The 27,190-nt window shown below is 42.8% G+C and overlaps 1 protein-coding gene across 3 annotated transcripts in view; it reads right to left on the bottom strand.

The window, feature by feature from the left end:
• Positions 1-27,190, bottom strand: part of KCTD13 (potassium channel tetramerization domain containing 13) — a 147,753-nt gene that overhangs the window by 63,516 nt on the left and 57,047 nt on the right. For all 3 annotated transcript variants that reach the window (XM_069244107.1, XM_069244111.1, XM_069244110.1), the window contains one exon: positions 4,723-4,918. In XM_069244107.1, coding sequence (XP_069100208.1) covers positions 4,723-4,918 — 196 coding nt within the window. The remainder of the gene's footprint in view (positions 1-4,722; positions 4,919-27,190) is intronic.

The raw sequence follows: 27,190 nt of genomic DNA, 5'->3' as shown, positions 1-27,190 counted from the left end.
GGCCTTGATCCCAGTCTGGTGCTTTGCAATTAGCCCCTTCTGCCCAACCCATGACTGCAGATCCTCTAGGAGTAAGCTGGTGTAATATTTGGCCTTGTTGTTGAGAAGCGCTATTAACCTATAGTTGCTTTGGTCGGACCTAGAGCCTCCATTGTGGAGAGAATGGATTAGTGCACTGTGCCAGGACTCGCGAATTCTAAAACACCACAAGCAGTAGTAAAAAAGTTTTGTGCGCCGGCCCGCCCACAAGGTTGCATCCTGTTTAAACAGCTCCTGAGGTAAACTATTGGGGCCTGGTGCCCCATCTGTTTTTGCTTTAGATATAATACGCTGAAAGCAGTGGGAGAGGGGTGACATAGTCCTAGCCTGAGGATACGAATAATCTGAATCTGCAAATGGAGAATTGGTTGATACTGCGGATAAACTCTGCATGCTCTTATGCGGAAGATTATCTTCCAACTCACTAGCAAAGAAATGGTCAGCAAGGTAGAGTACCCACTCCCCTTCTGAAATGTTTGCACAGCCCAGCCCCCTTCACTTGTTTGTTGATTAGAGCCCAAAAATTCATAGAATTTTAATTGTTATAGGCACATACACGTTTTATCAAGAAATGGTCTGAGCGCTTGCAATTTTCCTCAAAGATAGCCTGTCTGTAAGATTTCTGTGCCTGCTTGAATGTAATAAGTAGATCCTTTGATCCTGGGGTCTTTCTAATTTCCCTTGCGGCGTTATTGCGGGCTTTCATTAAATCCTTAATCATAGTTGACCAATCGGGCAACAAGACTAGCCCAAATCCAACAGTATCCACATGTTCAACACATTCTGCCATTACTACTCAAAGGCGGAGACACTCCTTTTGAAACGCTTGAAAGTCTCAGTGCTTGATCCTCTACCTACAGCTCCTACCGCAGTGTGATGTTGTAGGTTAGACCTAATAACAGTGATCTGTGGGCGAAGGTCACTCTCTGCCCGTGAGGATATATAGTATTTTTCAGTGAAGGAGAACATTTCAATGGTGCAAATAGTGTAATCCAGGAAAGAGTGTCTGCCCACAGGTTCTCATCCAATTCTGAGGGACATCTTGCGTCAGACTGCCATTCAATACTTTATAGCCCATTCTATTGAACTGTAAAACCAAATATTCACCCAACAGACTATGAGGACAACCTCTAGGCTTAGACTGTTTGGGAACAAGCAGATGATTACATAAGTCAGGCCCCTCCAGTTGCTGGTCAAGATGCCTTGTGTATGTGATCCACGCGCCATCACGGTCCATGACATATTTTACCTAGGTCTTTTTACCATGACTATTGACTATCATTGGCACTTTCTGCTTCTTGGTGCTATTTCTACTTACAACTTTAAAAATTCACATCTCTGGTTCCCCTAATCGATTTTTTGACATTTTGGTGTCATTTTGATAGAATGATAGAGTAACACTTTTCAAACACATTTTGAGATTGTTATTTTGCATTTCACCTATATTATTATTTTACTATTGCATAAATACTACACATGAGCCTGTCTGCTCGATACCATAGCTACCAAGAGTTGAGCTCATGTATATTTGTTGACTTAAGCTGTTCACCCCTGACAAGGTCTGTGATTATAAATTGAGATGGTTACTTACAAACCTGAACTAATAATCCAATTTCTTACAGTGAGTAATTACACATTTCCTTTGACAAGCCTACTCCATACAACAGCATTCTACTAAGGTACTGCTCCACAGGTGGTATGCTGGAGAAGAAGCATCAAGTCACATCTTGTTAATGCGTAAGTGTGCAAAAAGGTGGAACAATCATGGCAATAACAAAAATTGTCAGACTGACATTTATTCAAGTAGTCAGACTCAACATTATAATACACAATTTGAGATGTATGTCAACATGCCAAATCATTCTGAGAAACTAAATATCCCATCCCAGTGGTGATGAAGTAGTAGAAACAGATGCTATCATAGGCATATCATTTACTTTGTCTGAATAGCAGTGGGGGCACTGCAAATTATCTCAGCTATCAGGTATCTTACAGTGGAGTCCATACACAGTATGGATAAAATACGATATTTGTGGATTTTCTGACTAATAAAGTATATCAATTAACTACCACCTGGCTTGTATCAGATATATTAACTAACATATTCATTATAAAGTTGACCAATACTGACAGATGGGCCATCCCACCAAAACAGGATGTGCCATTTGTTAATTTGTTGAGTTTTTCTTAATGAAATCATTAAACTGTAAAAAAAAAAAAAAAAAAACGAGCACAGATAGAGAGTATTCAAGTCTACCACTAAAAGGCTTCAGGACACCATGCACCATAAAACTGGGAGAAATACTGCTTTTGCCATAATCTTGGAAGCAGTTCCAGCTACTGCTTATCATTGATATGCCATCTGGATTTACCATGAACAAATTATGTCGGGATGGAGGCTCCATAGTGCCGCCTTAATGTTTTATTGTATTAGAGCTATTGAGCCCACACTGACATTTCAACCTACCACTCAGGTCTGTGAACCATTTGCCACTGGCTAATCACAAGGCACCTCTTTCCCTAGCTTGTTTTGAGTTTCTGGATGATATCCTTAAGGATAATTATTACTAAATGTAAGTAACGTCGTAGTCTAAAGGCTAGTAAGCAATCCGGCATATGTTGCCCCTGAATCTGAGAGTACTGTGCTCACTCAGAAGGTGGAGAATCTGTTTCAGTTCATCGAAAGTAATTGTAGGCAAGAGAGAATGGTGATGACAGTATGAACGAATTGCTTGTTAGATATAGGTGTGCAAAATAAGTAATCTTAGGTACGTCTATTGTCCCAGGTTGAGGTGAAAAAAAATCATGAAAAGGTGCGTTGCAAGTTTGCAGGAAAGATTTATGCTAAAAATCTGAATTTGCGAGTCCCATTTAGCACAATATTTAAGAGACCTTGTTCTAAATAACAATGTTAACAATGTGTCCTTGAAAACACGAGAAGCAAGTATTGACAAGAAAAGGTATTACCTGCTCTAAAATAAAAAATCTTTAAGCGATTTTAAGGTCTTTCAAAAATTACGGTTAAGTTTGCTACAAAATAACCATTTAAGGTCCTTGTTACGAGGCAGGCGGAGCTGGATTCTTTTATTCAGTGCCGCTCCATCCCATATGAATGGCCTGGGGTTCCTGATCCTGCCTTTTTGAAAATGGAAAACCGGAGTTGATTGTACTGGCAGGAAAAATCAGCTGATAAAATCGTTTTAGGCTTCAGCAAGTCAGGGTTTCATCTGACTTCCTTTTTGGGCAAGCGGAGCGAGTGCAATGCTTTCTTCTTTACTCTTCGGCCCCTCCCTGCACCAAAGCCAGGGCTCCCATGGACACTTGCTTAGAGCACCTGGTAAATGGGAGCTTTAACCAAGAGGACTCGAGAAGTTCATGCAGTTTTATGCCCGGTAAAACTGGCTGCGCAGTTATTCCCCATTCCAAGCGATGGGATTTAACTTGTAATTGCACTGTAACGGCAGCCTGTTACCGCCTGGTACCGGTAATTAAGGGTGTGGAGTTTGCCTCCAGCCAGTAACCTGCCACTTGTAATGCGCTTCTACATCTTTCCAAATTTTAATTTTGTTTGGAAAGAAGTACTTGTGGAAGCATGCTCCTGTTTGCTTAAAAGAGTTTCTTTTGTAGAGGATTATTCTGCAAACATCAGTTTATTTTTTTTACACTTTCCATAAATGAAATAAACAAAAATGTTTAAAACTGCAACTTTGCGAAATTGTGTAGTGCTTAATTTACCAGATTTTAGATGCTGAGGATAAACAAGTGAGCACTACTCAACATTAAGCTAAGTTCTACTTAGTAAAACTTTGTTTACTGCATGTGCCTTGGTACCTAAAATATAAAACTGTATATCCACATACATCCATCCATCAGTGTTTTTACTAGTAATAATCATTTCTAGAATTTTTCCATGAAAGGCATCTGTGATTTTTGAAGGGCTTGGCAAGGCATTGTGAGGGATAAACCATCAATGTCGCATGCAACTTCTCCTGAAGGCTTTAGTCCTCAACTACCTTGGAATCACAGACGGATCCTTTTAGATTTGCCAAGCTATATCTCTCAGGTAAAGATCATGACCTCAGACCCACTGGATACTAATACAATTGGCTCAAACCCAACTGAAACGTACAAAATATCCCAATATCCAGGCAACGTAAAACATAACTCTAAATCTCCTCTTAGGCAGTGATTACAAGCTGCATACAGCAGCTTGCCCAGGTGATATATGCTCCACCCAACTGTAAGTGGCCCAGTGTTTCTGCACCGGATTTCCAGGTGCTTGAACACCAGACTATTTTACCGCTTGGAAAATCCGGATGGAAAAATCAACTACATGTGCACTTGGCTAATGTCCACTGCCCTGCTATACCCATCTCTAAGGGACGGCAGTCTTTCTGCGCCACGAACTCTAACAGAAAAAAACGGTTCACACAATTACTCCCCATTCCAAGGAGATTAACATTAACATGTAGTAGGCAGATTGTGGTGGTACCTGGTGTTTCTGCACCAAAATCCATAAAACTCATAATCGGGGCCTTGGTAGGACAAAGCATACAACAAAAGGTGCCTTGAATTATGAAAAATGTAGAATTTCTGAACAATTCTTCTGCAACATGACTTGCCCTGAATCGGGGCATTGTGATACATTTCTGTACTAAGCCCTAATCCCATGATGTGGCTCACCTTAGTCTGCTTCTTTTCTGTGGCATAAACAATGGAGGTGCAGCAGAGCTCAGCAATCTTGCGGCCTTGGCCATAGAAGGACCAGCAGCAGATCTCATCACCCAACACGTCCTTCAGGAAGAGGACTCGACCATTGAAGCGCAGTGCCAGCTTGTCAAAGAGCTCGATGTTCTTCAACAGGTTCTCGTCCGAATTACTGTCAGACAGAGAAATGACCGCGGCATCAGAGGGACATAGAAACTGACTGCACAACACAGGAGATGGGGATACAGGAAAAGAAAGCAAAGGGCAAAGGAGCAAATTTACAGAGAAAACAAGTGAATAGCTGAATGTCTGTGTGTAAAGAACCAGAAGAGAGAAAGAGACAGAGAGAGAAGAATGAGTGGGCCTTGATGGATGAGGTCAGATAATATCTATGAACCACTACAAACCCCCCCGGGTCTATCTCAAAGATGAAAAGCAAAGGAAAAGAAAGAAAACAAAGGAAGGCCTAACTTAGAAAAATTCACCCTTTTAAAGGACTAACTCCCTCACTCACCCAAAGGTGTCACAGGGAACTTATTCACACCACAATACCTAGGCCCGGTGCAGGCTACAATCCCCTCACTAAGAGGGTTGAGCTTTGTGGATATTTTTGGGCATATGATAAACCTCTGATAACGAGCAGGATGTGTTATGGCAAACAGTGTGTAAACAAAAGGCAAAGTGAGCTAAAACTGACTGCAGAGTATGCAAGTTATTTTATTAGTGTATCCCTGGGCCAGGATTAGAAACCAAAACAGAGCAGGAGGGATTACACCTGACTGTTCGTTTCACAAAACCGTGATATGAACAGAGAGACGTGACTAAGTATCACGGTGCTTGGAGGTTCCCTATGATGAAGCATGCCACAATTGGGTGGGTGAGGAAATTCGTCCTCTAAAAGGATGAGTATTAAGGCCTTACTTTGTTTTCCGCTGCTTTTCATCTTGAGATAGATCCGGGGGGTTTGCAGTGGTTCATTGTGAATTATGTGGAATAACCCCTACATGTCTTTAAATTTCCCCAGTCCTATTCTGTGATTAGATATCCAGATAAATCTGCCATCTCATTCTATGTATTCTTAAGGAAAACATCATGAAAACAGAAGAGTAAAAAGAAAGTTGATGGCTAAATCAAGAATGCAATATAAATTGCGCCAAGACAGTTTGATTTTATCATAGCTTTCTACTTTTTTGCTTTTACTTTTTCTCCTATATTCCAGGGATGGCCTATGCAACATTAAAAAGCGCCCTTTCGTAATGTAAAATAGCGAAATTGGAAATACAGGAAGCAGCTGAACTGTATGGAGTGCTTGGGTGTCAATATCTGGGTACTGCTGTTTGCATTTACCCGCTGAGCTGAACACAGAGCGCAGGGGTGGGGGGGCCGTGGGGGGGGGATTTTCCTTCCGACTTTTGTCCCTTCGTCGAAAGCCCTAATAATACAATCTTTATGAGTTAGTCTGGTTCTCTCTCTACAATTATTATTATTATTTTTTAACATGGCAGCAAAGTTAGTAGTGAAAACGATAAAATGTGTTCGCATCAGTCCTAGACTCTTTTCTCCTCAGTGAGTTTCCCTTCACTGTCGACCCGTATTTAGGTTTGTCTGGGCTACTTTTCAGGTACTTGGAAAATCTGCCCCAAAAAATAAAATAAAAATGAAAACCTGGGTTTTCTTGGGAACCAAAGCAATGCATAGTGGAGCCCTACATTATTTTCCGTTTGTAATACCGACAGTCAGGTAAACATTACTCTGGCTATACATATACACTTTTGAAGAACGCAGTTCATCAAAAGGCTCGGCGTCCTCTCCGGTTCCATGATCAAGGCTCGCTAGTCCATGCCAAACTAGCCTTTTATTCTGCTCAACTCTTCCTTTAATACAGACCGGGTGTCCTCCACCCCGGGGCAGGCAGATACTGATCTTTTAGCCACAGGTCTGCCAAGTGCCAGGTATCTCGGGTCAGAGTAACGCAATTCAGTAATGTTCACCCGCAAGCACCTCGGATTGGCATGCAATTAAGCGGAAATGCTATGGGTGGGGATTTCACTAAATTGGTAGGATTTCCCTCCTTCTATTTTCTAATCGGTGGTATGTTCCTCTTTAAGTAGGGTTATAAATAATGCGATGCTGCGCACGTGTGATCAGAACTTATGTGCAGATCAGTGTGCTTTCTGAAGAGCTGCACAGGTCCCAGTTTTCAAGCCGCCATACTAAAAGTCGCTACCAAGGTGGCAGGTTTTAGTTAGTCGATGAGGCAGAACCGTTTGTTCATGGCTGCCCCGCCTCTTCTGACTGGCACTTTAATTGAGCCAAACTTAGACTGGGAGTGGCATCATATCGCAGCCCACCCCACGCAGGACGTTAGAAAGCACCTGACAGATTTTTGAAAGTAAGTGCTGTGCCTTCAGGCGCTGTATGTTTCCTGTCCGACGGACACAGCTCCGTCAAGCAAGTAACACAGTTGCGATGTGTGGAATTTACCCGGAGTGTCTCAAAGGCACAATACCGCATTAACACTTCCCAAGTGTATTTTAAAAGAAAGATAATGAAAGGTGAAATATCAGTGATAGTCCAGTGCTTGAAATGGGCCTGCCCAATCGGGGGTGAGTACCGGTACTTTTCAGTGTTCTTCCCTTGAGTACAAGAGCTTTTCACCAAACAGGGAGAGTACGTGTACTCAGGGGCCTAACGGCGCGCAGCGTCTCCCGGGCTGTGGCTGAGCCCTGGGTCACCTGTTTGGCTTGTGAACGGGCAGTACAGAACAGTCTTCACTTGCTTTTATGACTTCCAGTGTGTGCACGCGGTTCGTGTATTGTATCGCCACCCTGTACACACCCGCCCATTGCCACTGCCTGATTGTCAGGATGAGGCTTGGTGTGCAGGCGGCGTATGCACAATATGCCTGCCCGCCCTGCTCTGTTCAGGTGCGCTCTGGAGCAGCCTGGTTGTGCGCACTTCAGCAGCCCCGGGGGCTCTGGCAACACTAATCTGCACTGAGCTTTGTTTTGCCTGTCATTTTGGGCAGAGGGGAAGGGATGGACCTGTTCTCCACAACTGCTGGGATTATAGAGAGAGGAAAGGGAAGAGAGGCAGGGAGACAGTGACACAGCGTCAGCACGATTATTTTAATTACATATTCCTGCCGGCCCAGGCCCCCAGGAATTGTTGCTGCCGCAAGCCGGAGTTAAATTATATGCCAGGACGAGTCCTCCCGAACCTCCTCGACTCGTGCTGCCCTGGTGTGTGTGCGGGTGAGGGTAGTGGGGAGTGGGGAGTAGGGTGCCGTGGGTAGTGTCCCGTCGCGGTTCTCAAGACAGCGGTGACGCGCCATGATCTTTCGCCGTGACCCGCATCTGACTCTTGTTTCCACATCACAGCAACGGTCTTAAAAGATGTCTCCAGTCAGAGTCTCACTCCAAGGACAGTGGTGGTACAAAGCTGCAGGTTTTATTTTCACAGCACTGAGACTTGGTAAATCAGAGATCACCGTGGATGGGGCGGGGGGTCTATTGTTCCTGGAGCTTTGTCTACTGGCAGTTTTGAGTCTCACTATAAAGTAGAGCAGAGGGTTAATGTGCCTGCTGCAAAGAACGTGCACCAGCATATCACAGAACTGCATTTTATGTGGATAGCTCAGCGGGTTGCTGCAGGGATCCCTTTGTTACTAGTGGTTCGGCCGCATCTGGCGCTGAGGTTGGGGTGGAGAGTCCGAATTATTTAGAAATATTAGGTTTAAAAGGCACCTGATGCAGAATTTGAGTTTTTCGTTGCTCAGAGGTGTAATTTCTGATATTTGTTTGTTTTCGTTGGCTTCTTCACATTATTTTTTGTATCAAAAAGGTGTCCCTCTAAGTGTCACACATTTAGTCATTGAATGTACTTATAAGTACACTGAAACTATGAAAATGTCACAAACAATCTGAAACCTTGGCAGCTATGTAGCCAAAACATCATACATATCCAGCACAACATTTGATAATCTTAGATCAGCAGTAGTGTGCTAATCTGTTTGTTTCACTGGAGGATTCCCTAGAGATTATTATTATTTTTTTAATATGAAAAAAAAAAAAAAAAAACCTTTTCTTTTTTCTGAGGCCTCCGTTTTATTTCTTTCAGAGACGTGGTCAGGGCTCCGCAATGCACCTCGTCAACTCGGAAGGGAAAGGCCCCTCAAAGTCCAATGCTACCCAACAGCATACTCCTCGCCTCTACTGTCTGCTTTCCTTGGGGGTCAACTTCATCACACATCGGGGCAGGTTGCACCCACCGAAATGCCAACACCCTGCCACAGCCGCTTCAGAGTGCGTAGGTCCCCAAGGATGCCGGCTAAACGGGGGACTCACTTAGGGGCAGGATTTGTAAAGCAAACATGGCAGGCGCTTAGATTCCGCGCTCCGCAACACAAGTGTAATATGTGGAAGTGAATTTCTTATGTAAGTAGGGGCATAAGTGTTATTTAATGTTTGTTGCTTTAAGGAATGTAGAGTATAGAATTCTGACTAGGTCATGAGAGAATGTTTGGGTTTGATTTGACGACAGACTGGTGCGCTGGAAGAAGAAGGTCGTGGGTCTTGTCATGAATAAACTTCTACTTTCTTCAAAGAGATAATTCTCCTAATTTTATTGGATGCGCGATTACTACAATTTATGGCGACGATCTTAAACTTAGACCCACCGACAGTGAAGATTTAAACCTCGTCAAGAGTGCTGATCGCCGTTCGTGCATGTGTTTTGGGACCTGTGTGTCGGGTTGAAGACACTGAGCACTGCGTGGTGTTGTTTTTTTCAGCTGGGGGGCAGCATACGTGTTGGACTCGTGCTGGAACTACATAGGGATGAAACGGAATAATATACGAGTCAAGGTGACGAATTCAGTTTGGAAGTGTGCAATATTGCTTGGGCGAACTGCTTCGAGAGTACAGTGACTCTGTGCGAATCTCGACTTACAGTTTGCTCCGTGGTGTTGCAGTGAGGGCTTGAAGGCCTCCAACGGTTGCACCATCAACGAAGGGAGCAGCATTGTTCGAAGTGGGCGCAGAGTTCCAGGCAGTAACACGCTCTTCGTGAGGATCACAGCGCGCTGAATGACGCATGCAATCTCGCTCTGGTGCATAGCGTGGTACGTCATCACGGTGGTTGACGCTGCGTGTCTCCATTTTGGATGTGTTGGTGCAGGTTGCCTAGCAACAAGTTAAAGCGAGTGAGACACGGAGATCGTACACGGAAAGTGACTGTGTTTTCATGATTTTTCATCGCGCATGCATCCAAGACGATAGAAAGCACACAAGTGAGGAGGAGATTTAAAAAATTTCATATTATTTGTTCAAGAAATATTAAAGGATGGCCAATAATAGTAATTCAAATGCCATGCAACCACCTCCTTTTTTGGAACTTCCTGGGAAACCTAGTAAACCGTGGCATAAATGGCTAAGAATTTTTGAGAATTATCTGGAAGCCATTGATGGTTTAAAATATTCACCAGCTCGCAAAAAAGCCATTCTATTTAATCTATTGGGTAATGCAGGACAAGATGTCTACGATAATTTACCTGTGGTTTCTGCACCTACGCGAGATGACTCTTGGGATGTTTATAAGGAAGCACTGGCACGTATGGGAAGGCAGTACGCGGATGAGCCTTCAGTAATTGTGGAAAGACACACATTTTTTAAACGCAAACAATCTGCGGATGAATCTATTGAAGATTATTTGGCTGTTTTGCGTGTATTAGCATCTAAATGTGTTTTTGGGAATTATCTTGACACTGCCTTACGCGATCAATTAGTTTTTAACTGCTTTAACAAAAAGATTCAAGAACGCATCTTAACGTGTAAGAATCCATCTTTAGATGAGGTTATGGATATAGCAAGAAGTATAGAGCGTTCTGTGGTTTCATCAAAAATTTTATCGGAGTCTAGTATCAGTGTGTCCTCTGACATTGCTAAAGTTTCCGCTGTCGAGGTCACACCTGTTAGTAATGAGGCTAATATACATTTGGTTACACATAAGGGTAGTGTGAGAAGGAATGTTGACAAGAGGGTGAGTGGAGCATGCTACAGATGTGGGTCGAGATTCCATTTAGGGAATTTTCAAAATTGTCCAGCTCAAGGCAAGAGATGCAATAATTGCAAGAAAATTTGACATTTCTATAATGTATGTCATGCTAGTAAAACAAGAGTCAAGGTTAGTCAACTTGATGTTGAGAATGACATATTGGCTGAAGCGATTAACAATGTATCGGTGTCATCACTAGAAATTAGTGCATTAGGTGAATGTGGAAAAAGATGTAAAGGTCCTATGTGTGACGTTAAAATTGGAGCAATTGACTTAAATGTGATGGCGGATTCTGGATCTCCAATTACAATTTTGGCGGAGAACACATTTCACAAATTTTGGTCTGAAAAATTACTGAAATCTACAACTATTAATCCCAAGGCTTTTGGGGAGTATGACATAATCATGAGGGGATACTTTGAGGATAGTGTTTTGTTTAAGGGGAGGAACATTTTTACTAAAATTTATGTAGCTGTTAACGGACGGGATATTCTAGGTTGGCAGGACCAAGCTAAGTTGGGCATTATGTTACGACCAGGTCATGAGGAGCCAGTCACTTTAGGTGACATGCCCATTTTAATGATTCAAGAAAAAAACATATGTGACAATTTCACTAAGATGCTACAAGATAAATTTCCTCAAGTGTTTTCTAGCAAGATAGGAGTTATTAAAAATTTTGAACATGAAATTGTACTCAAGAGTAATGCGGTTCCAGTGATACAAAAAGTAACACCTGTTCCTTTGTCAGCCAGAGATAATCTTAAGAAATTACTTAATGATATGTGTAATCAAGGCATTATTAAACGTGTGGAAGCATCAGAATGGGTTTCTGCGGCAGTTGTCGCACGAAAAGGTAACGGGGATATACGCCTGTGTGCTGATCTAAGAGTTCTTAATAGAAATATCCTTGTTGATTGTCATCCCCTCCCACGTATTCATGAAATGCTTGCCAGATTAGGTGGTAGTAAATATTTTTCTACAATTGATTTACGCTCAGCGTACCATCAGATTCCATTGGCTAAAAATTCACAACATTTGACTACGTTTGTGACACCTTTTGGTGTATATATGTACAGCCGCATGCCATTTGGCTTGGCGTCTGCTGCCAGCGTTTTTCAACGATTGATGGATCAAATGTTTGGAGATCTTGGAGGTGTACAAACTTTCCAAGATGGTATTTTAGTTCACACGGAAAGCCTAGACGATCACATTGTACTTTTAGAAGAGGTCTTAGGTAGATTGGGTGCGTGGGGTATGACAGTAAATTTTGAAAAATGTAAATTTTTAGCACAACAGGTTAATTATTTAGGACACAACATTTCAGGTGATGGTATCAGACCCAAAGAATCTTTGTTAAAAGGTATACATGAAGCGGCAGTTCCGGGTGACAAAGATTCCCTTAGGGCGTTTTTAGGCTTGAGTGAGTACTACGCAAGTTTTTTGCAAGGTTATGCAGTAGTTGTGCAGCCGTTAAGGAATCTCTTGAAAAAAAATGAGAAATTCATACGGTCCAAGGATTGTCAGGAGGCGTTTGTGGCTGTAAAAAAATTAATCACGTCTGCTTCTGCAATTAAGCCATTTATATATGGGGCGAAGTGCATAATTACAGTTGATGCCAGTGGAAGAGGTTTAGGGGCAGTCCTCAGTCAAATGGTTAATGGTCAGGAACGTACCATTGCATTTGCCTCACGTACCTTGAATGTGGCTGAGAAAAACTATAGTACGATTGAAAGGGAAGCATTAGCGTGCTCTTTTGCCTCTGAAAAATTTAAAATGTACATTTGGGGGAACAAATTTGAATTGCATACGGATCATAAACCCTTAATATACATGTTGGGAGATAGTTGTTCGAATAAAGCTTCATCTAGACTGATTAGATTGTTGGCTAGGTTACAGGAATTCAACTTTGACATAAAATACATTCCCGGTGGGAAAAATGTTAGAGCAGACTGTTTGTCACGCCTACCTGTTGAATGTGATGAGGTGGTGGATGTCAAGGATAAAAAATGGGAAGGATTGGAGTACGTGTTTACTATTGGAGATGTAAATGAACAATTTCGGATTTCTGAGAAAGAATGGGTTGAGAATTGTGATAAAGATGAGTGTATGACTCAAGTGAAGAAATTTTTAATTGATGGTTGGCCCAATGAAAGATCTATGTCAATGGAGTTGAGATGTTTTCATCAGGTGGCTTCAGAAATGTCGATTGTTAATGATATCTTGGTTCGACAAGATTTGTTTGTTCCTCCCAGTGTTTTACGTCCGAAAATTATTGCTTTGGCACATGAGGGACATTTAGGTATTTCGGCAACGTCAAAGAAAATAAAACAAATCTATTGGTGGCCAGGTATTGATGGGCAAGTTAGGTTTGTTGATTCTTGCACGGAATGCTTGTGTTCAGACAAGCATTGGAAAACTTCTACGGTTCCTTTATGTCCGGTTACTTGGCCCAACAATGCTTGGGAAAAAATTGGGTTAGATTTTTCGGGCCCTATTAACATGCTGGGTTGTGATAAAAAGTTTTTGATTGTGGCTATTGATTATTTTTCAAAATAGTTGTACTTTTCTTTTGTTAAGTCTGCTGATTCTGCGTCTGTCATAACATTTTTGAAACATCTGTTTTACATAGAGGGGAGAGTTAAGGAGATTGTGACGGATAATGGCTCCCATTTTATTTCTGAGTTGTTCACCAGTTTTCTGGTTAAAAATGATGTAAAACACATAAGGGTACCTTTATATAGTCCCTCTTCCAATGGTTTAGTTGAAAGGGCAAATAGATTAATTAAGGATGGTGTTCAAACGGCAATTGCTAATAACCTTGATGTCAGAGATTACTTACAGTTCAAGGTGTGGAATTATAATATTACACCACAGAGTACAACAGATGTTGCTCCTTTCATTTTGTTGAGAGGTAGGAAACCTATTACGGCCATTAGTCCAAATTGGTTATTGGATAAAGTGGAACGTTATCAAAAAGTAGACTTACAAAGTCTCAGAGAACATGTCCGTGAAAAACAAGATTGTTATAAAAAAAACTATGATTCCAGGACGCATGTTAAGGAGGGAACGTTGTGTGTGGGAGATTGGGTCCTTATCAAAAAATCGCATAGGGTTAGTAAGGGGCAGTCTAAATTCTCTGAACCTGTAAAAGTTGTAAGGATGAACAGGACAGCAGTTCTATTGCAAGATAGGGGGTGGTGGAATTGTAATGTTTTAGTCAAAATTACTCCTAAGCAAGCTGGCATCATTTTTGAAAGGGTGAAGGCACATGGTAGCAAGGTAAGACAGGATTGGTTTGATTTAGATGCTCATACATGTGCGGGCCGCAGTAGGGAGTTGCATGATAATTTGAATCAAGGAGATGGTATGGGGAGCAGTGACAATACAGTTGTTCCTTCTCTGCCATCTAGTTTCCAGTCTACAGGTGGTGGAGATGCTTCAATCAGGAGTAGTTCTAGAATGAGATCTGCTCCTACTCATTCAAGGGACTTTGTATATTATTAATGATTTGTAAATATGTATATTCCCTCTGTTTGATTTTCCTTTATCAGTTTTAGAGTCGATGTATTTTGTGTGCATTTTTATTGTATATTTGTATATATATTTTATGTTATTGCTTCAATTTCTTATTTGATTTATGGAAAGGGGGATGTGTAATATGTGGAAGTGAATTTCTTATGTAAGTAGGGGCATAAGTGTTATTTAATGTTTGTTGCTTTAAGGAATGTAGAGTATAGAATTCTGACTAGGTCATGAGAGAATGTTTGGGTTTGATTTGACGACAGACTGGTGCGCTGGAAGAAGAAGGTCGTGGGTCTTGTCATGAATAAACTTCTACTTTCTTCAAAGAGATAATTCTCCTAATTTTATTGGATGCGCAATTACTACAACAAGCCTGTAGCCCTTTAAATTTCAGAGGCCTAAATCGCTCATCTCAGCCTTATTGAGCCTCTCCTACCGCACTATTGCTCCGGACGTGCGTGGTCCAGTGATTCCAGCCGTGATGCTTCAGTGTCGGGCCTTTCCGGAGGAAGAGGGCCCCTGGAGCTGCTGCGGCTTACTGTCGCCTTCGCTACGTGGCTTCGGGCCGCGCCTTCGTAGTGTAATTGCAGTGTCACGCTGCCTGGACTCTATGGCGGCTTGCTGCAGCGTGTCCGTGTAGGGCTGGGCCTGGTGAGCGTCTCGGACTCCGGTGTCCTGTTGGCGCGGGGGCTCGGCTGCGACTCTTAGTGGAGCTGTCCCCGTCTGGTGGTCCTGAGCGCGAGCTGCCGGACTACGGTGGGCAGCGCTTTGTGCCGGGGACAGCGGTCTGGGCACGGACCTCGCTGATGGGCCTAGAGGAGCTCGAATGGCTTTCTTTCTGCCCCACTACTGCCTGACCCAGCGTCCCCCACCTCCCCCCCACCAACTTCTTGATGCCACTGAAGGGGCCCTAATCAGCTGCACAAAATCACACATCATGGGCGGGACTACAGTCAGGCAGGAGCCACGTGCACGCAGGTTGTAAGAATATAAACCACCTCCACCCCTCACAATAAACGGACTCTTGCTGCTTATGATACTTACCTCCTTATATGCCCTGACCAGCTTCAACCTGAAGTGGACGCTCATTTAGGCAGCAAGATTGTAAGCGACCCTGGTCTTTCACCTGCTCGCGGAGCACACCTGAAACCCCAAAATCCTATCACAACCATTTCACCCACTTCACTAGGATCTCTCTTTCCTGCGGCGCACTGTGTAATACGTAAATGTAGCAGATTAACATAAATGCGTCACGTTAAAGAAATACACTTCTCTTGAATTGTATCATATTTTACGTAATGTTTGTTGTAAGATTTACATAGCAAACATATCACTGGCTCTAAGGTCCGAGCCAGACCCTTGGATCGGCTCTACTTGTTAATGTGTTGGCTAGCACAACTCGAAGCTAATTCAATGCAGAGGTTGAAGTGCATTAAAAAAAAATATGGATATTGCCACGGGGGTGCAGCGAGTGACATTGGAGGCGGAATTAAAGGCGTGGTTAAACAGCTCAAAATACTCTATTTGGTTGAGATCTCACCGTCAGTGAACGACACATAAAATAACACACACCTTAACCGAAAAAAATAAGTGAAACTAATCAGTAGGAAGTGCACTATGTTATGTTATGAAATATCTTTTGGTTAATGCAATCACTACATATGTATATGTGTGCAAACAGAGGCGAACAGAAATGAAACCTGTTTGGTGCATCAGGGAAAAGTGGCTTGTGTATTTTTAATGCTAGAAGGTCCCTGAAAGCTCTGTTAATATTTGTTATTTTTTTAAACATGCATTATACACAGTATGGTACAGTACGGTAGACACCAACTAAATGTACATTTGGGATAAAAATAAAAGTGCTTCTAAAGTATAGATTTCAGTTATATGCAGATTATACCCAGTGCAAATATTTGTTATAACTCTCCATTAATAGCACACACCCCATAGCTAAGCTTGGAACACTTTTACAGTACCTTCTCAAAAAGGAAATATCTTGTCATCAGGAAGCTTCAAGTGACTCTGCCAATTAAAACCCCCCAAGCAGCCTTTACATTTGCCAACTGTACACATTTGCATTTCTTTGGTGAAGCAGACACTCTGACAGGAAAGCTCATTTCTTTTTAGTTGCCTGCCCATCTCTCCAGAATGCAACACAGGAGACTCCCTCCACATCTGCTGAGGAATCTATTGTAGGAATTATCTCGTGCCGTTTAGCTAAAAGGCAAAAATTACAGACAAATGCTGTTCTTTAAGACTTCAATCGCGGGCAACGGAAAGCAGGGCTACTTTACGGACAGTCTATAAAAAGTACGGATGGGTGATCACCTTAACTGGGACCAACGGTGCAATCGCGTGTCAGATACTGTGTTGATTTAATTTTCAGGACAATCAAGGTATCTCTACTCCGAGAGGGCCAACAAGCTTGCAGAATGGAAAAGTGCCCCCCCCCCAACATGGGGGGAGCGCGGCCCCTTAGGGGTCGGGGACGCCAGGGCCTGGCCCTCGCACTAGTTGTGCGCGGGCTGGCCTGCGGCTTCCGCTCGCACGCCTCGCAAGGCGTGCGAGCGGAAGTAATGCCACACTGAGGACGTTGTTGGTCGGCGGCAGTGCCGGACCGGTTTGGGCCGCCACGAGCCAGTGGGTGGCATAAAAGCGCTCCCCCAGAAGGCTCGGCCTTCTTCTTCCTGGCGCGGCAGCCCGATAGGACGGACCTGTTGCTGAGGCTAGGAGCGCATCACAAGATTAGCAACCTCAAACTGACACTGTGCAAGTAGAGCTAAAAGCACTCACGGACAGAGTGTGCTACATGGAGGGACGAGCTGAAGATGCATAGGGCAGCTATCGATTGAGCAATCTCTGCACTGTGGGCCTTCCTGAGGGCTCCAAAGGCTGGGGTGCTGTGGTCTACTTAGAAACTGGATCAAACCTTTCATGCCACTGCGGGCACCCACCACATTCTTTTCTAGTGAAAGGGCCACCAGGGTTCCAGAATGTCGGTCAAAACACCTCCTGCCCTCGAGGTCTGTACTGCGACCACTTCTGCCCAAGCTCCTTCACTACAAAGACCAAAATGCTATACTACAGGAGGCACACAAAACAGGGCCACAGTCTGTTGAAAGTCAGAACATAATGCTATTTCCATACTACACTATAGCAATTTAGCATCCAAGAGTATTAACACCATCAAGCGCAAGCTGAGAGAACTGGGGACAGCATACTCACTTTTGTTTCCAGCAAAATTCTTATCACATCCATGAGTAAATCATATGTCTTCGACGACCATAGAGTTGCATGGGACTTGGCTGAACAATTCTCTGCAACTCTTCTTGTGCCCTCAGGGGAATGGGAGTGACAGTGTCAGAAACACACAAGAGAAAAGCTGAAACGATGTGCCACAATGTCAGGGTAGGGTGAGATGACTCAGTCAGAGCCAGGCAGCAGAGAGTCAATAATCTGATCTGATGGCAGCTACAAGTCTCCGATGTAACATGAGTACAGTAGACTCTGAACGCATAGATTCATCTAGTGGTACTGACTTGGCCTTATCCCATGTGTCTGCTTTGAGCTTGTGGGAGAAAGGGCCCCCGATTGTTACCACACAAGTGGCAGATGATCTGCGCACCTATTTCAATCATTACTAAGTTTCTGGATTCCCTTACCTTCTGTTGGGCACACTCTGAACACTATGTGCACCATACATTGCATCGGTCAATCGTGGATGCAGCAATAACTCCCCCATACACCAGGACTGCCGGTGGTACTTTACAATATTTCAATTTCTTGACATCTGCACACACATCACCCACTATAGCAAGTTTCACATTTAGTCTCTGTTGTTTGAACAGAGAGCCGTTTGCTTCCTGTCCCTCAATGTTCTGGTATTTCCAATTTTTCTGTTGTCTCAGACACCCTTCCGCCTTCTCACAACAGAATGGCAGTTAGGTACACCAGACCTTCCTTCTTCCCCTGATGGGGGGGTCACTGGCCACACTCACTTCCCCGCAGTTGCACATGGCAGTGAAGGATAAGTTGAAGGTATCAATGTCATACAATATAATCACTTGGAGCATTAGAGGCATGTGTACAGAAAGCAGGCGTCATTCTCTTTAGTCCTATTTAAAACGCAAGGGAACAATCTTTGTGTACCTGCATACCTGCAAATCCTGGAGGCTCAACAACTACAAAAGCGCTCCTGTTGCACTGAGCAGCAATTATGCCCCTAATACTAAGCACTCCTCCTTCCTTAAAACGTTATCTGGACATCTGGTGCAATGGTTGCACATCTCTATCTCACTGGAGGGATTTCAATTGCGTGCTGGATATCACTCTAGTTGGAAATGTCTTTTTGACAGGCCTGCTGGGGTTTCTCATATTACACTTAATGTGCACTTCCACGAGGCGTCCCTTGTCACAGGCAAATGTTACCCGACACCTGGGAAGTGCCATCCCTTTGTCCCTCCCCAGCCAAGCAGGCACAAATCACAGTGGGCTTCTTTTTGGTGTTACAGCATCCAATACTGCTGGAGTGTCAAATCCTGCTCGACAGGTCTGCTGGGGCTTTACATATAACACTGGGGTGCACTTCAAATGGCAAGAACAGGATGCAAGACAATTCTTGTATATCTACCATCTTCTTGCTGGAACATTCAGCTTTTGTCTTACCAGAATTCCTTCTCTATGTTTATTGGAAGTAGAAAGACTTCTCCAAACTAGATTTTAGTGTTATATGTGGGAGGACAAAAGGATTCCCTTAGTACAATCCATACATATCCCCCTAGCCCTCAGAGCCTAAGTTCAGTGTAGCAAACACTTCTGTGATCTTGAAAATGCCAAAAGTGGGTAGGGTTGGCCCCGGGAACTTTAACCCCATTGGTTAAGGTGAGCCCAGGAGTTATTCCTACCCACTAGCTCAAGCTGGGCAGATATGTTTAAAAACAAGGTGATGGATGGAATGCTTGACCTAATCTCAGCCACTATCAATCGCAATCGTTTTTTTTGCCCACCATGCCACCCCGGTCTGGTCCCAGCCATATGCAAATCAGTCTTGACTCTGCTCCCCCCACGGGAACAGTCCAGCCCGGACTGCCAGGCCAGGTCCTCCCTGGACCGGAAACAAGCATCCTGGGATTAATTTCGGGGAATATGAGAGTATATGTGGCACACCCAGGCACTTATACAGACCATTACTGGACCTGAGGAAGAACAGAAGAGAACTGGACTTTCTGTCTGTCCTGGGTACAGAACTGGACTTGCTGTCTGTCCTGGATACAAAAGGGAGCAGGTTCAAACCTCCAGGACTCCTGTCAGCTCACAAAGAAATGGACATCAAGGGACACAATGGTGACTTAATGTTAAAGCTACAAGGACAAAACCAGCTAAGAGAGACCTTTTTCTGCAACTGCCCACCTGACCAGTGGCAACTGGACCTGGACTGGACCCCACTATTGGGCTCTGTCTGACATCATGTGAGTCTCGAAGTGCCTCTTCTGATGTCCTGGAGGGCTTCAGATTTGTACTCCTGGGGTAGATTGGAACTTAAATGTCCAAAGTCAGAAGGCGAATCTTTGACCAAGGTGAACCTGGTTGGTGTGTCCAAACTGCGCTTCATTGCAGTCAGTGACAATTAGCACCTAGGTCCCAGTCTACCACGACCCTTGTCTATGCTTCTAAGCACTATTCCTACTTACATTCTTTGAAAAGTTATATTTTAGGATCCTCTTTTTGGCATTTTCTCATTTGGTGTCATTTTGTTAATTACATTTGACTTTGTTTTTATAATTCGGTTTGGATTTGTATTGTTTTGTATTTCAACTTCATTGCTGTTTTGGTACTGCTTAAATACTTTACACATTGCCCTATGTTACACCAATCTGCTCTGTGCTATAGCTACCAGGCTTTCCTGTACAAAAATACATTTAATCCCCAGGTTGCATTAAGTGACCCAGACCTTACATCTAATCGTCCAAAGGGTACGCGTCAACCTATACAGAACAAACTACTGGCCTTGGTCTGGAAGGGTAAAACCCCAGGTGAATAAAAAAAATCCTCTTCCGAGGTAAATACGAAGGGGCTTTGGGTTTCCCTCATGTCAAACACTATGTATGTGCTGCTGCCCAACTACGACCCTTGATAGAACCTACTAGGCCTAACTGCCCTAAACTCTGAGTAAACTTGGATTCAGCATTTTCACCACAACTAGTACATGTATTGCCAGGGCACCTTCCAAGATCAAGAAATCATAAAAATCTCCTAGAAACAACCCAGATTACGGTACATTATGTTAACCTATTTTAATGCTGCAGCTCACAGGGGTGAAGTCACTACATATCCTTCCCCAATGTATTACATAAAACAGACTTCGTCCTGGAATACCAGATAAAGGCTTTGGCAATGGGTTAAAAAAATTACACAATCGCAATAGCCGATCTGATTGAAAAAAGGTAAACCGGTCCTGATGGAATCATTATGTCAATGTTGGACAAAAGTAGTTCACAATCCCTTCTGCCACACACAGGTATTGCACAAGATAATTTCAAGAGACATCAGGCAAGCAGCCACACAAGACCTCACGCCTGTAGAAGCTATGCTGGTTGAACACATCACAAAGGTGGGTATAACCCAACTTTATCTATATTTAGTGGGACCCCCAATCTCGGCTAAGCCAGTATATTCTATCAAATGGGAAGAGCAACTGGGCAAAGAACTAGATCAAACCTAATGGCTCCTTATCTGGAAGCGAACGTCCTCCTATTTCACATGCACTCAATATAAGGAAAGTTGTTATACATTTATAATGCAATGGTATTTAACCCCGTTTGCCTAGGGGGCCATGTTTGGTTCCCATCGGGAGTGTTGGGGCAAAACAGGGGGGAGCCATGTATCATATGTGGTGGGGGTGTGAGATTAGTCATCCTTATTAAACACAGATAGTGACCAAAATTAAAGACATCAAATCAATGGAATTATGACTTGATCCCTTGATGCATATTTTGAGTGCAACAGGCGATAACTCGGAATACTCCCTGATGACTATGACAGGAAAGTGAATGACTCATTTACTTATAGCAGCTTGCCTCATGCAGGCCTGATTCTGGAAACACCCTCTCATCTCCCAACGGTGTGGCTGTCCATGGTCTGATCACTTTTTTATTGGAAAGGCTTACTTCGTTTATGAAAGAAAAAGTACAGAAATTTGAAAAAATAAGAGCTCCCATCAAGCCCTAATGGTAAACGGAATGGAAAAGGCTTTCGGGATCCAGGTCCTTTGCCGAAGCTCCCATTAATTTATGGTATTCATTTATTTCATGTTAATCATTCTTCCTGGCAGAAACACAGTTTGCACCCTGAACCTAAAAACTGACTAAAAATCAAAACTTAAAGTTCGGGGCACACCCTAACGAAATTGTTATTTTACAGTCCCGGTTTCATTCTTGGTTCTTTGGGTTAACCAAGGAAACAGAGGGGAAATAACATTCCGCTTATGTAACACCCTCAAACATTTGCAACAAAACAAAAACAAAAAAAACTGCAGAGCCAAGTGTGAATTTGGTAAACCAGTCAACCTAAAAAAAAAAAAAAAGTAAAAGTGTACGTAGACAAAAACAATATTTAAATCCAGAAAAACACAGAGAAGGTGAGTCACTTACAGCGGTCCTAAAAAACAAATTCATGCAATTTTTTCTTTGAAAAAAACAAACATTTGGTGCGACATCTCCAACACCACTAAAATCATTCTGCAGGGTTCCACAAACTTTGCATTCTTCTCCCTCCAAAAGCCACCAAATGTCACCTGGAGAGCCCTAGTCCATGAGCATATCCCTGCGCTTCCATAACACCAAGACACAGACAGGAACAACAAGAATGGCTTGCTCCACTGTCCTCTCAAAGAAACATGGCTGCATGCCTGATATATTAAGCTGGCAAGCTACACAGAGCCAAGGACACAAGCGTAACACAAAGCCAAAACAATTAACACCAACTCTACACTGAGTTACCAGACCTGAGCAAACTGAAAAGAAGCAAACATTATATATTGCCGGAGGAAATTAAATGTTTAAGAATGAAAACTCACAAAAAACGCTAATCTACCACTAAAACGTTCACACATTGTAAACAGGTTTGAAGTCTTTAATGGAAAGATGTTATAAATATTATAAACCCCAAACACAAGCAACTGCATCAGCCAACCGCTGCCTTCAACTGGCAATCACTGAACCTTCTGACAGCTAGTTCAACTGTGCCTAAGACATGAAGCACAGAACAACCAATTTCTTACTCTTAGCACAAAAACATACACACACCATTGACAGACTCTATACAGAAAAAAACGTTACCCCAGGGAGTGTGGCGTACACGGCAATACACGGATTGCTTTTGTAGTAGCTACTCTTTCACTGGCATCTGTTCATCTGTACCAATCAAAGCCATTTCAATACTAATGTTGGCACTTTGAGTGTGTAAAGGTAATCACAACTAGCTCTCTTCACAGCCAGTGCCTGGATGGGTTTCTCTGCTGTTGTCCTGAGGGTTTGGAACAATAGTAAAAGGCACATCACCTCTCTGAAGCGCAATTCCGTAGACTCTCTTGGATTAATTTAAGGGGGCAGTTTATGGGTAACTGTTTTTAAGAAACATTGTGAACTGTTACTGAACTAAGAAAGCTCCTATTCTAGTTAGTGGGTGTTCCACAGAGATAACTACAATGAAAGCGATATTCAACAAAACAAATTAATATTGAGTTGAAAGCACTGGTTCAAATTGTTGGCCATTATTTTGAACAAAAATGTTTTGAGCACTCGTGGCAAAGCAGGGCTACTGCTAGAGGAACTACCAGCAATCCAGAATGCTCTCCCGGTAATCCAGAATGAGCTAAATGCAACATAGGAGGTATTACGTGGTATGGCAACAGTAGGGCTTAGCCCTTTCCATAACAACAGCAGACTTTTTCCAATTTCAACATATTCCTTTCTGGTATCCATAGTTGTCACCAACAGCTCTGCAGTCTTCTAGGATGATGAGATGGCAGAGTTCTGTTAAGTCGAGAGCCAAGTTTCCAGGTCCAGAGAAACAGGATAGTAGTGCAAAATCTGGCCTTGTTGTCACATGAGAAGGCGTTAATAAACTTCACTAAAATCAGCATTTGGTTTCTGTATGGACTTCAACAGTAACAATGTATACCACCACAGCCCGTAAAAACACAGCTCGGCACATGGCAGAGCAATAGGATTCATCTTACAGTACCCTTGTTTGTCAAATTTGTAGAAAACAGAATCGCCCGAACAGCCTTAAATATGGGAGGATGAGGCTTACATACCCATTTCCTCAGCTTCAGAGGAACTTGAGAAATAACTAACAACGTTCCATCTTTCCTCAGGCAATGCATCAGTGTAAGTATTCTCTGGGGTTCGAAGACATGAAATGCAAACCTTTCCTCAAGTTGCTCTGATGCTGCCACCAATGTAAACCAACCCTGAATACGGCCTCAACGGATCTTGTGTTATCTAAGTGACTCACATTGCAGTGTCAAGGGGCGTGAAAAGACTTAGAATCCGCAGTGAGAATTCAGTTTTTCTTCCAAGTATCATAGCTAAGTTTAAAAGGTACTAAATTATTTATTTAAAGTGTGTTATGTTTATCACTGAGCTGTTGAAAACTGCTCCTTGAAACAAGTGGCCAGATGTACTACGACAGCTGTTGCACAAAAGCAGAAGCAAATTGCATATTGACTTTTTGCAACCACTATTTTATTTTATCTATTAACAGGTTGGTTTACAAAGACAAGGATCCAGAAATTCATTAGGCAGGTCTCAAAATGAAACCATCTGTGATCGGCAATAGCCACAGGGATGGTGGCCTGCAAGGGACCGCAGGCCACTGTTCCAGTAAATGCATTATAAAAATGGAAAACTTAAAATGTTTTTTTTTTTTTAAGTGGCCTGAGATAGTTTTAATTTTGGAAAACTTCGGTGACCGCAGGAAGTGGTGCCCTAATACCCAAAGGAGAACCTTTCCTGTTTGAGAGTTAGTTACAACCCTAACCTGGGAGTCATTAACTGATCAATACTTTGCGAACGTAACTTATGGTCACAAACAAGTCACCAAATCAGAATCTGTAAGGAATGCGCCTAACATGCCCCTTCCAAATTGTGACTCAGGAATGATTTCTAAACCCAGTTTGTAACTCAGAAAAACGTACACATGCACACAACTTACATATGTACAATAGTACATATGTAAAAGGGTTTTGCAGCTGCAAACCCTGTATTTTAGATAATCTGAGGGCTTGAGATGCCAAAACACTTAACATGTGGCACTAGATTCTTTGGATAGGATATAGCAATGTTATTTAGTATTCACTGACAGGCTCAGACATTGCATGAGGAGTAGTGTACTATTTGCGGCATCCACTGCTCCCTTGAAGACACTGCTTTTATCAACCAGCCCTTGAAACTTCTGAGATGGGCACTCAATAAAGATGTGCATTTTGGGTGCATTCGAACAAAATAACAATGCAATACTAGCCCATGCATGATAAAATAATGGTATCTGTCATGGATTGTGTGGATAGGAATAAAGAAGTATGCATACTCAAGATCTGTGATTTAACAGTTCCAGATTATTTGTGCCTCCAGAGATAGAGGCCAATATTTACTTCCTCCCTGCTTGTTCAGATAATGCATGGTCTCTATATTGTCTATTTAAACAAGGAGGAAATTTTACTTGAATGACGGGAGGAAAGCCTCCAGGGCTAAATGCACTGCTCTCAACTCCCAACAGGTTAATGTGATAGGACTGTTCTTTTAGAGACCACAAATCTTGAATCTGGAGGTGGTCCATGTGAGCACCCCATCATAATATGATGGCATCTGTCATTATGGTTTGACTTGGGATGTCTTGATGGAAATGTATGCCTTTAAAAAAACGTTCTGTGAGAGACACCAGTAGTGGACTGTACTGCATGAGTTGTTAGGATCCCTTCTTCCTGAACGTTGACTCCCCATTGGTCTTGTTGACACAGCAGCAGTCATATCACGTACAGACTTGCATTTGGGACCAGGAAAATGCATGATACCACAGATCCTTTAAGAGAGGAAACTTGTATCATCGCTGGATGGACTATTGTCTTCAGATTGCAACATTTATGTTGGATAATCGTCTCTCCTCTGAAGGAAATACTCTTGTGTGTATTGTGTCTAAGATCACTTCAAAGTAGTGAATGGACTAAACTGGCACAGAGGTGGATTTTTGTGTTATATGTGCAATATCAGTCGATTGGGAGTCACAACAGTTATTTGATAATGCTGGCTTGCTTGTTGGTGAGAAGATGCTATGATGAGCCAGTCGTCTAGATATTGATAGATGAAAATTCTAATTTTCCTGCGGTGACCTGCAACCACGGTCATGCAGTTGGCAAATGTACAATGGTGCAGATTTCAGACAGAAAGAGAGAACTGTGTATTGGTAGTGTTCTCCTCTTATTGTGAAACTCAGAAATTGTTTTTGGGCTACCAGAATGTAAAAAGCAACATCTTGGAGGTCTATGGAGCATAGCCAGACCCCCTGATAGAGTTAAGGGTAGATCTGATGGAGAGATAACATTCTGAACTTTTCTTTGCAACCCATTTGTTCACTTTTTTAGATCTAGAATGGGTCTGAACTTGTTTTTCGGTCCCTTCTTCACAAAAAAGTAATGGGGATAAATTACCATTCCTTTGAGAGTTGCTGAAATCTTTTTCACAGCATGTTTTTGAAGGAGGATGGAGAACTCCTGCTGCAGTTCTTCCCGATGGAATACGGATAATTTCTTTGGTGGCATGCCTGGCAGAGAAGACTTAAATCTGAGACAGTATCCATTCTATACAATAGTACTCTTTCAGGAAGAGTAACATCTGAGGAGAAATAAGGCACTCATTGTTTGCCATGTGTGGTTGGTTTAGTGGCCTTGGGGATGCTTGCTGACCTCCTCTGCCTTTCGATGGACACATGTGTTGTTGACATCTTTGTTGCAGCTGTTGCCCCCGAGGCCATAGAGGGGATTGAACAATCTGATGGAAATACAGATAGTCATAGGGCCTATAGGAATGTCTCCTATATTCTTTCCTCTTCTCTAGTGAGACCACCCGATGTCAAGCTCAGTCTTCATGTGAGACATCTCATCATCGGCATGATAACCGTATATAGTTGTCCCCGAAAAAGGGAGGTTAAAATGTGCTGTCCTTCTTGAAATGGATGCCCTTGACGATGAACAGGGACATTGTTTCTCTCTAGACCTTCTCTTTTTGGGTCTCACCCTACGGAGTCTTCAGAGCGAGAAACCAGTAGAGTGAACAGTCTCTCCTCAACCCTCGGATGTCTCTCCAGCCAGCGAATCTTGCCTTCTCTGGTGTTCCACTTAATCATGCAGGCAAATCTTCTCTCGCTCCCTCAAGGTACAAATGGAGAGTTTTACAGTGGCGACATGTCTGATGAGCATGAGATTCTGCCAAACAGAGAATACTGATCCTGTGCGGGTCTGTTTTTGCCATCTTTCTGTCCCAAGAGATGGCATTTTGCAAAAAAAAAAAAAGATATATTTTCTGTCAAGGAAATATCTGAAAATACTCTTCATCCTAAGAGACGTCAAGTGACCCACTTTTGAAGGGGTTTCTGAAAAAGAGGAAAAAAGCCTTACAAAATCAAAGCTCTGTCCCATATACTGTCAGCAGGAGCTAGAAAAAAGAACTGGGTAAACTGCCACTTGCAGGGCATGATGGAACACTGGAGGTCAGTGCGCTGAAAGGTGCAGTATTCTGTTCTCATGTTTTAAATGCTGCAGCTTATACAGTAACATTGAGCCTATAAAAATCACTAATTTTTTTAAGTAAAA

The sequence above is a fragment of the Pleurodeles waltl genome, chromosome 7 (genome assembly GCF_031143425.1).
Source record: "Pleurodeles waltl isolate 20211129_DDA chromosome 7, aPleWal1.hap1.20221129, whole genome shotgun sequence".
Lineage (NCBI taxonomy): Eukaryota > Metazoa > Chordata > Amphibia > Caudata > Salamandridae > Pleurodeles > Pleurodeles waltl.
This window is presented reverse-complemented; position numbering and strand designations above follow the sequence as displayed.